General features: G+C 39.9%; 2 protein-coding genes across 3 annotated transcripts; both read right to left on the reverse strand.

Moving 5' to 3' along the window:
* Positions 1 to 530: 530 nt before the first annotated feature.
* Positions 531 to 4,012, reverse strand: LOC308086252 (transmembrane protein 69-like). 2 transcript variants are annotated; one of them, XM_080429717.1, is made up of 3 exons: positions 3,906 to 4,012; positions 2,159 to 2,208; positions 531 to 1,833 (listed from the first exon to the last, which is right to left on the reverse strand). In XM_080429717.1, the coding sequence occupies exons 2-3, from the start codon at positions 2,201 to 2,203 to the stop codon at positions 1,051 to 1,053; spliced, it is 828 nt and encodes a 275-aa protein (XP_080285843.1). In that variant the 5' UTR covers positions 2,204 to 2,208; positions 3,906 to 4,012; the 3' UTR covers positions 531 to 1,050. The 2 variants fall into 2 exon arrangements, with proteins under 2 accessions (XP_080285843.1, XP_080285844.1); XM_080429718.1 differs by lacking the exon at positions 2,159 to 2,208 and having other exon boundaries at positions 3,911 to 3,954.
* A 1,651-nt stretch (positions 4,013 to 5,663) lies between these two features.
* On the reverse strand, positions 5,664 to 8,347 carry tm4sf4 (transmembrane 4 L six family member 4; the record flags this gene model as incomplete). Its single annotated transcript, XM_080431538.1, has 5 exons — positions 5,664 to 5,985; positions 6,137 to 6,314; positions 6,696 to 6,841; positions 7,572 to 7,661; positions 8,177 to 8,347. The coding sequence occupies 5 exons, from the start codon at positions 8,345 to 8,347 to the stop codon at positions 5,968 to 5,970; spliced, it is 603 nt and encodes a 200-aa protein (XP_080287664.1). The 3' UTR covers positions 5,664 to 5,967.
* Between the last annotated feature and the right edge of the window lie 3,072 nt (positions 8,348 to 11,419).

Below are 11,419 nucleotides of genomic sequence, written 5' to 3' on the forward strand. Positions count from 1 at the left end.
ACTGGTGTGACAGATACAGTAGTGGCACCTTGCCTTTGTTACTTTTATTTTCCTCCCATAGGGTACAATTTCTAGTAAATGCAAATCAAGGAGGAATCAAATTAGACATCCATGACCATTTCCTCGTTTAGGGTTGGGTGCCCTAGCATGTATTGTGATCGACTCATCCTTATGTAGCTGGATTTTATTTTATTAGAGTGCATGTGCCCATCAGACTGAGTGGTACAGAAACTGGACACTGAATTGACAGAAGCTTGTTTTGCAACTCAAAGTGCAATTTTATCCCATTTGTGACATTATATTTATGGTAAAGAATTGCTATCTAGAACTGATACACGTTCTACTGACCTGGCTTTAATGTTTTTTTCAGATAACTGTCGACAGTTTTGACTTTGAATTAAACGTGCCTCAATAGTTACTATTTAGGACAAGTAACTTTCCCCAGCACCAACAATGAATTATATATTTTTAGCTACTGAATAACTGCATTATTTATCTTTGCCTACATCTCAGCTACTCAAACCCAATGTGTATTACAAAACATTCTGTACTAAGCAGTTATAGAAATGTAGGCTTGATTTGAGTACATCTCATCGTGTGATGTATTCATCATGTACAAGCTTATGTTGAAGCTCCGTCTCAGGATGGGTAGTTAACACCCAAGCCCTAAGCACCGATTACTCCTATTAAGATCTTATGCCTGTTCTTGGCCTATTAAAAGGACAGAATTGTGACGTATGACAAAGGATGTGCTCAGGTTCAATACTAGATGTTCAGGCCACTACTAGCGCTGACCGGAACATTACGACATGCAAAGCTTGGCCAATCAACTAGAGGAGTGAGGAGGGAAAAGAAGACAATTGTTTATTTTGTATTTATCAGGGTTTTTTGTTTTAATGGCACCAAATTCACATTTTATGGAAAAAAAATAACTAATTGTAGTTTTCATTTGTCAAATATCGTGACAGTAAAACCCCCCCCCCCCCCCAAAGTTCACAACCTTTCACCTTATAAAATGTACATTTCCATTTAGAACACAAATAGCCTAATTCAGAAAATGGTCTTCTCTGGGTAAGTTCCACTCAGTATCAGTGTGCTAATCAGGGACACAGAAGCCACAACGGTAAGTATGGAGCGCAAAGCTTTGAACCAACTGGGGTAAGTTGGCAGCAGAGAGAGGTCATAGTGTAGACTAATTCCAAGTCCCATGATTACAGTGATGACTGCTGGACTGATACTGTCACTGAGCAGCATAGCCACCCAGGCCAGCAGAGAAGGAACCACGCTATTGGCCAGGTTAATCCAGTCAGGTTTCGCTGGGCTGCTCTCTGGAAGTGCAAATCCCCAGCGTGCTCCACCCAGGAAGGAAATGATGGACGCTCCATACGCTAACTGTGCGTAAGCCACCTGCGGGAGGTAGGTCTCAGTCAAAGCCATTATTAGAGGAGCAGCGATAAAGGGGATGAGCCCAGCAAGCCCCAGATACATGGCTGGTTTGGGGCTCTTCCAGATGTCCTTCATGTCATAACGCAGCAGATCAAGCTCTCTGGGTGGGGGCTCTGGCTGCTGCCGTTTCTTCAACCATACTGCAGAAGTGTGGAAAGGCTGTGTCCTCACTAAACCAGTAGCAGCATGAGTCTGGATCCTCTGGAAGGGTGCAGGTCTCGATAAACTAATAAGAGCCAAACTATGTGCCTTTAAACCAGCATCATTCTTCCTAGAGGGAAGCTTGGCCGATGAAGCCCAACAGGGCTCCAGGGAACTAGATACACCATCAGGAACTCTGGCCAAGGCAGGTATCCAGGACATTTGTGGGAGAATGGCCCTCCATACCTAAACAGAAGTAGCAAAATGGAAATATGTCACATGTACAAGCAAGGAATAAGGATATGATCAGACCTGAGTGTAGAAAAGAGAGTAACGACACGCTACACACACACACACACACACACACACACACACACACACACACACACACACACACACACACACACACACACACACACACACACACACACACACACACACACACACACACACACACACACACACACACACACACACTCACTTAACAAAATATATTTTGAAATTACACAGTTGTTGCCTAAGATTAAACAAGCCCTAGAATGATCCAAGCATTTAAGTGAGATAAACGTACCTTGGGAGCAGTCAAAGCATTTCTTCTAACTATAGCAGAAAGCATTTTATCTGTGGAAACAGGTGAACAGATTAACTATTTCCGTCTCATCACAAAGTGCATACACATGAGTCATGACCCTATCAGGTCCGGGTACAGTACCCGGACCCTATCAACAATGTAAAACTGATAATCGGCTGATTGTTTAGAACCGGGCTCAGGAGCCACTGAGAGGCCTAGCTGGTTTGTACGGCCAGCCAGTCGTCCTGGTACTCTGTATAGGGTCAAGATTATCTTCGAGCGTCGCTGAGTACACTGGGTTGTCTGGTGAGCTAATCCTGCTTGGGTCGATGTTGGTTACTCTGGAAGGGTTAAGACTGAGTCTTCTAGTGTCGATGATGAGAGTATAGAGCGTCGCAGTTCCCGCCCACTTCCTGTTTTTTTTGGTGCCAGAAGAAAAAACTCAATGCATTTTTCCATTGACATTTCCAAAAATATTTATATCTATTAATTTAAGCCTCGAATCAAGCCATCATGACATGACATGAATCATGACCATAAACGTTTGATTCTGTGATTTTTTTTTTTGTTGAAAACGGCAAAACAAAGGGTATTTATTAAATATAGTATATCATATAATTAAATATAAAAAAAAAAAAAAATCACAGAAAAATACGTTTTATGGTCATGATTCATGTCATCTCGTGATGGCTTGATTCGAGGCTTAAATTAATAGATATAAATATTTTTGGAAATGTCAATGGAAAAATGCATTGAGTTTTTTCTTCCGGCACCAAAAAAAACAGGAAGTGGGCGGGAACTGCAACGCTCTATAGAGCCCTTTCAACCATGACATCCGGCGTGTTTTATCCTTCTGTGGGTAGCCCCTGACATCACTGTGGTGATGTCAGATAGTGTCAGACATCTCCTCATATGGAGCTGCCTATGTCAGTTATGCCCAAATATGGGACCAGGACGTCCGTCCTGGACGTGACGGTTATCTCCATGGAGTGTCTGGGAAGGGTTCACTGATGTCAAACCCCGTATCTATGACACGTCTTGGGTCTCTATGACGACCTCGTAGGTCGATCATCACCATTTATGGGGATCTCCATATATAGGCCAGTGTTGGCAAGTATGCCCTGAACGTTCGCAACAAACACAGAGGCACACATGACAGGAGTGAGGACTCAATCCCTAATTCCGCACCACAGTATCATTCCTAAGCATCTCTTATCCGAGAACAGGATCCCAGATATCTATGTTGTTGTTTTTTTTTATCTAGAAGCAGTGTAGTCTAAGCCTTAACTGCATAGTGAGAAGGAGAAATTGTTCAATAAAAAGCGTTTTTATCCGATCGGTGGCCATTTTCTCATGGAGTTATACTGTATCAGAGTGTGCAATACACCTCCCAACCAATAGGGTCGCGTAGTTGAAAGCATGTGGCGAAAAAACTGAATAAATGGCCACCAATCGGATTAAAATGCTTTTTATTGAACAATAAGTAATATACAGGTACTTCTGAGACACCGTACATAATTGTAACATCCGTTGCCATGGGGTAAGCACTTTATATTTGATATCTGAACGTTTATGTAGATGTAGTGGCCGTAAATGGAGAAAGTGCAAAAAACACCAGGTTGAAGTTCATCCATGACGCTCGTGACAGACGACCGTAATGTATCCATGGCTTTGAAGAGACGGACTCCGCAAGGTTACAGCAATAGCCTGCTAAAACAATCTAAACAACACAAAGTGATATTCTTACCTTACTTTCAAGTCACGGTGGACCCACTCATAACGTGATCATTTGTAATGTTCTTCAGGGTCAACTGGAGTCCCTTCTGTAACTGTAAACGTGTACGTCATTTATTTCTTCCGGGCTCGCTAGGAACTTTAATGTTGAAGGAAGGTTCCATGCAGTGGTGGGAAAATTACTATATATATTTTTTTTTACTTAAGTAAAAATCAATACTGCAATGTAGAAATATTCTGTTTGAAGTAAAAGTCCGGAATTCAAAATGTCCCTGGGTAAAAGTACAAAAGTATTGGCATCAGAATGTTAAGGTACTAAAATTAAAAGTACTCATTATGCAGAGTGTCTCATTTCAAGTTTTCAAATGTATAAAAATCTTTTGAAAATAGCAGATCCACAAGCTCACAGTTCCGCATTGTGAGCTTGTAGATCAGCTTTTCAAATGGCCGGAATGCATAAAGGCTGAAGTGGTTAATGTATGTTTTGTAATAATAATCTTGCTTGAATAAAAATTATAAGAGGTACTGTAGTGGTGGAATAAGTTCTCACATTTTGTACTTAAGTACAGTACTTCAGTACTTGGTTACTTTCCACCACTGTGTAGTAGTTTACTTTTCACTATGAGTGAATGCATAATAAATATTGAGCAAAATTCATCCAACGAACTTGGTGTAGTACTCACAAATGTCCACGAGAGAGCAGTAATGCAACACTACTAACTAGGGCAGGGGTCTTCAACGTGTTTTTAGGCCAAGGACCTTTAACTCTATGCCAAGGACCCCTCAGCTGAGAGAAAGATGAAGCAGCTAGGACCCCCACTACATTTTGTAAAGCATTTTGCAGATTAAACCTTTTCATAGATTTCATGGATGGCTTCATAGACTTGTTTGACAGCACTGCACTGTCATCAGTGTTGGATTCATGTTAATGTGTATTTTCAGACAGTTAATCACTTAAACCCTCAATACTTAGAACACTTGTACTTGATCTGCTCTTTTCCCCCCTACAACCAACCTCTTTGCTGAAAATAGCTGCGAGGCGTTGTGACCTTGTAGATCTGCTATTTTTGGCTAATGTTCTCCTCAGAAAAGGAATTCTAGGGTTCAAGTGGTTAATACAAAAAAAAAAGTTCCTATCACACAATATTTGGTGGCCCCCTGTAGTAACTTTGAGGACCCCGTACGGGTCCCGGACCCCCTATTGAAGACCCCCTGAACTAGGGCGGTCAGACTCAAGAGATGCTCATTGAAAAGAGAAACACTATGGAGATAGAAAATAGATTTTCTCACATGTTTGCTGATTCTGTGTCTGTTTTTCTTTATAGGGTGAAAAAACGTGAGATTGTCCTGTCCTGTATCCCATAGACTGTCCATGCATTTTGTTTATGTGTTTAATGTACTCAATTTGTGTACAGAAGAACTCAATAACCCCATAACACAAATTGCAAGAAACAAATCATCAGTGGTAGGGATTAGTATCTGTATGATGGAGCTAACTAGTAAACTTATACCTCTCTAATTATTTACTATAATTAGCCTTAGATAGCTCAGATTGGTATGAATAGATGGAAATTCTGCTGGAGTTTGTACATGAATAAAATGAAGTGGGGCTCATTTGTCACTCACTCACAGGTGAGCAGCAAAATATTGGAATAGAGGACATAACCTTTTAAATCACTTATATTGTTTATGTAATTACATTGTATTTAGACAGTAATAACATGCATGTCAACAATGAGTTTCTATTGACATAAATGGACATACATATATTTTTTACAATAGATTTATCTTTCTCTGTCATAACTGATTGTGATAATTAAACACAATCTTAAGGTTTACCCAAAACCAGTGACCATATCATTAAATATAGGCTACAAGGTCAGATGTGTGATACTGGCCTGCTTGATGTGTAAATTTGTATTACTGCATAAGTATGAGAAAACATCTAAGTCTTTGCTAACTGCAACAGACATATTTGGACAGAAGAGATGCAGGAGGAATAAGTCCCATCTTCTAACTTCAGGACAAATGGAAGAGAAAATGTAGCTCCAGCATTCCAACGTAGAAGGAATAGCTCATGCAGCATCATGACTCTAAAAGACACAAAATATGGACAGCTTTGAAAAATTACTTTCAAAATATAATTAATTGCGGATCACTGCATTCTAGCTACAAGTGATAAACGGCAATTTACACAGAAACAAAATCCAATGGTGTCTACTATAACTATATAACTATACTGACCCCACCGCAGCAGTCCCCACACAGGGCTCCCAGCAGGCCGTTTATCACCTGGACGGCACATAGCACCATCTGGCTTAAACCAACGACCAGCAGTACAGCGAACAAAGACAGATGCCAGGACACCACACCAGCTGGTTCGACACACTTTGACCAAATGCTGTGGTCAGATAGGTAGTCACTGGTAAAAGAGAGCAAGAAGATTACATATACAGATTATGACCGTGTTTCCCAACACAACAGCAACTACACTGACATTGTTAACAATGTAAAGGGGAAATCAAATAAAGATTTGATATTAAGAAAACAGTAAAGGAAAGGGAGTTTTCTGGCTCCCGCCTAGGGGAAATTACTTTTACAGCTTCATCCCGCAGATGGCTGCTCAGATGGAACTGTTAAGCACAAAACGGGCAAATATTAGGTGTTAAGAGTCTTGCTCAGAGGCACTTGACACATAGAGTGGGCGGGCCGAGAATCGAACCGGCAAAATATCGATTCCCAGATGGCCTCTCTATGGACTCAGCTATGGCTGCTCACCCAAAAAGTTGTAATGCTCTCTCACCTGTCAATGAAAGGGTAGATCCAGTCGTCGGGGGCAGTAGCATTAATGTTACACCGTGGTCCCTTGTTGATAGCCACGGCAGATACTATGACAGAGTAACCTGCCCCCAAAACACCCACACCTGCAAACAGTATGGAGCTCAGCATCTAGAGACAGAGACCAGCAGGGAAGTGGGTGGGATGATGGATGGAGAGTGAACAGTACAACACAAGAAGAGGAAGAGCAAGGTTGATAAAGGGACAAAGAGGAACACACAGATGAGGACACAATAAGAAACGGGAAGAAGATAACTTTTACTCAGCAAGTCAGTCAATAAACAATCCTGCATTTTAACTATTAAATAGCAGTTTTAAAAAAGTTTTTTTTTGGGATGTGCTGAGATCATTTTGGCAATACCGACTCAGAGTGAGAGTAACTGAGAGACAGAGAGATGTCATAGGCAACACAGAGCCACTGAGATGGGGTGTTAAGTGTGTGTGTGTGTTCAGTTCTGGATCACTCATTATCCACATGCACACACTCACACATACAGTACATTCCTGAGGTATTGATCAGGTTTTTTTTATCTGTGTGTGCACTGTACTAGTACAATAGCAGCTTTATGTGAGAGAGTCATGTGAAACCCCAGTCATTGGAATTTCCTGTCATATTATCAACCAAATCTCTTCTTGATTTGATCTTAAACAACCTAACAGATATTATCATCATTATTATAATTATTTACAAGTCTTTTTTTGTTTTGACATTTGACGTGGGTGAACATGATGCACATAATAGATAGATGGATACTAGATAGGTTGATTTGGTTGGCCTATGTTACAGCTGTAACAAACCAGAAACTTAAATCAGTTAAATCAACAAATTACATTTGCTCACCGCAAATCTACGCCCACAGCTTTCATTACCACAGCAACCACAGCAATCGTTGTTCTTCAGACCCAGGAAGACCAGAGCTGGGAAGATCATCTGATGCACACACACACACACACACACACACACACACACACACACACACACACACACACACACACACACACACACACACACACACACACACACACACACACACACACACACACACACACACACACACACACACACACACACAGATATGTTAGATCCTCATACAGACTAACCGTGATGATGAATTCCTTTTTCTCTCTGCAACTGAAATTGACAGACATATTTACCCCAGCTTACATCAAACAATAGAGTAGAGTACAGTACAGTATATAGAAAAGTGTATTGAAAAGTACATTTTAGAAAATATTTAAGTGTGTACGAAAAACAACCTAATAAGAAACTAGACCATCTTTCCCAGATATAAATAAGTAATACAAAGTCTCACAGATTTCTTTTTTCGTGTACTGTTATTAATGTGTCCTGCAGTTTAACTACAATGTAGAGGACGATTTGTGTGGAAAAGTGCATTTCTACAAGTCCAGTTCCCTGTCAGTGTGGTACTGCTAAAACGTACTCACCAGAACACCAGATCCCAAAAGTCCACCACACAACCACACCTCGTCTGTGATGTGTTCACTGTCCACAGTGTGTCCCGCGGGGAAGAACAGCAAGATGTTACACAGCACACACACGACGGCCAGCGGCAACAGACTGATCCCCAAGCATTTTGCAAAACCACCTGAGCACATCCTGTCACCTAACAGTAAGGCTATAGCACTTCTACTGGCTGTGACACTTACAACAAAGCTCTATTAGACGTTTGCTTGTAGAATTAGAAGCCTCAAACCTCCTCTTATCTGGTTTTCTAAAAGACACTTTTCTAATTAAACTTAGTTAATTCTGCAGCATGGACTATGCTACTGCACAACATCCAGTTCATCAAGAGACTGGACACTAACGCCACGCCTGTTGGTTTGGCTCTCTGCATGTACACTTGTACTTCTCTCTACACCTGTCGTCTCTCTGTCTCTTCTTCAAACGTTGTCAAAGCTAGCAGTTTCTCTCCGGTCAATCTGAATCAGAAGCCAATCTGCACCTGGTTTGGTATTGTATACCTGTCAAGAAGTTCCTATCCGCTGTGTTTCTGTCTCGATACTTCTTACAATAAAAGTGCAATTAAATCGTAACCTGTGTTAAATGCCCCTGTCCTGTTGTAGGCCTATCTACCCACTGGTCCTGTCGCTGGGTTAGTTTTAGTAGGGATGAGGTTTTATAGACCCCTGTTGGGTGTAGACATGATGTCACCACTTCACTGTTACAACAGCCACCTTGGATATATGGCATGATTTTTGCATGCACACATGCAAACACAGAGACACCAAATTGAATGACCCTCCAACACACACACACACACACACACACACACACACACACACACACACACACACACACACACACACACACACACACACACACACACACACACACACACACACACACACACACACACACACACACACACACACACACACACACACACACACACACAATGGTTAATGTTTTACCATGTATCTAGTAGAGATGAGAGACTGAAGGGGAAGAGGAAGGGTGGTTGAATATATGCATCTGAATCAATAACTCCAACTAGGCCTAGGTGCTTACTATAGAGAGAATTTACAGGAGTGCCACTGGTATCCCTGAAACCACCGGTACTCATGGCTTGCACCTTCTTCGGGGTGCACCCTGAGGCGCCAGCAGACGTTGGTGTATTTTAATGTTTCAAGCCTGTTGAATTATAGGCCTTTTACCTATCAAACCTACCTGCCTGGATCTGGATTTCTTTTTTTTTTGATCAAAATGATCCTTTCTCCTGAATGTAGCTGGTTACTGGTTGTAACATTACATTATTTTATTAGCCTTCATATCATTTACCGTGTGTAACTTTGTCCCTATTGTTTTGGGCGAACATTCATCGAAAATAGGCAAACATTTTGTGAAAATAGCTGATATAGGCCTACTATTACGATTGGCTTTAGGCAAAGATATTTGGTGTGGAGGGATACAAGGAGGGTCCAAAGTTAGACCCCATGGGGGACCACAGTCGATAAAGTACGCCTAGGGTCTAAATGGTTAAGAGTAGGTTGTTTTAGGTCTGTCACATACAAGAATGATAGGCTTACTTCAGTGATGGAAGAAGTAGGCCTACTCACATTTTTTACTTTTACATAGTTTGTTACAAGTACGTTCTGTATTAAAAATGTACTTGAGTAAAAGTCACTATCAAATTACAAATCACAAATACAAATTATTGTAGCCATGTGTTATTACTACAGCAATAACATATACAATATTATTAAGATTAATATTGTAATAATATAATGTTCAAAAGCATTGACATCAAAATGCACTTAAAAGTACCAAAAGTAAAAGTACTCGTTATGCAGAAGGTCCCATTTCACAGTTTTCAAAATGTATTAAAATGCTTTGAAAATAGCAGATCTACAAGCTCACAATCACAAGCTTTGCGACGCATTGTGAGCTTGTAGATCGGGTATCTTGAATTTGCCAAAGTATAGGTCTTGTAATAATAATCAAAATCTACAAAGTAACTGGTAACTAAAGTTTTGAAATAATTGTAGTGGAGTAAAAGTACAATATTTGCCTCTGAGATGTAGCGGAGAAGAAGTAAAAGTATTGCAAATTGTAAATACTCCAATAAAGTAAAAAATCCTCAAAAGTGTAATTATACAGTACTTGAGTAAATAGTTACTTTACACCACTGGCTTAATTGACATAGACTGTATGTATACAATTGAGGTTCTCTCAATAAGCCATACAGAATATTTAAAATAATGCAATGTATTAGGCTAATGTAAAAGGAACACAGAGTAGGCTAGTGCGGCTGTTGATTAGACAAACCATCAGGAATGTCATAATGATTTGGTATTAGAAAGTTATACTTTATTTTTATTAAAATTACAAATACAAATTATTGTAGCCTATATATTTGTTATTACTACAGCAATAACATATACGATATTATTATGATTAATATTGTTATAGTATAATAATAATAATTAAAATAGTATTATTATTACTAACATTTTTATTTATCTATGTATATAGGACTATTAGTAAAATAATTCGTTTGTTGATCTTGTGGTGGCTCCATTTCAATATCTTTTTTTTAATAGAGGCTCAGACATGGTGCCTAATATTTTATGTAAACATTTTTAGGGCTTTGAATCGCGACGTCACAACAATGCGCCAATATACCGTCGCAGGGCAATGAGGGCATCAACCCTTATACCCATAGATATATATAAAGGCTAGATGACTCACCCGCGCTGCTGGCCTATGGAGTACGACGTTGCCACATGGCGGCCATCTTGAAACAGTCATTCATAACGTTATGTCTATGGTGCATATACTTTAAAATAACCATAGCGTGCTCAATTTTCATCCGATTTTCAAACGGTTTGTTGTGTTGTAAACACCAAAGATGTAATAAAATTATAAAATTATAAAATTATAAAAATAAAAAAAAACATGATTATAATTATAAGTATGCAGTGTCATAACTACATCTTTGGTGTTTACAACACACCAAACCGTTTGAAAATCGGATGAAAATTGAGCACGCTATGGTTATTTCAAAGTATATGCACCATAGACATAATGTTATGAATGACTGTTTCAAGATGGCCGCGGTTGAGCTACGCTTGCGCCGTCCCCTTGAGCCATCTAGCCTTTATATATATCTATGCTTATACCTCGATGCATCAAGCACGCAGGAGCAACGTTGTTGTGTTGTTGTGAAC

The sequence above is a fragment of the Gymnoscopelus braueri genome (genome assembly GCF_963280865.1).
Source record: "Gymnoscopelus braueri genome assembly, chromosome: 6".
Lineage (NCBI taxonomy): Eukaryota > Metazoa > Chordata > Actinopteri > Myctophiformes > Myctophidae > Gymnoscopelus > Gymnoscopelus braueri.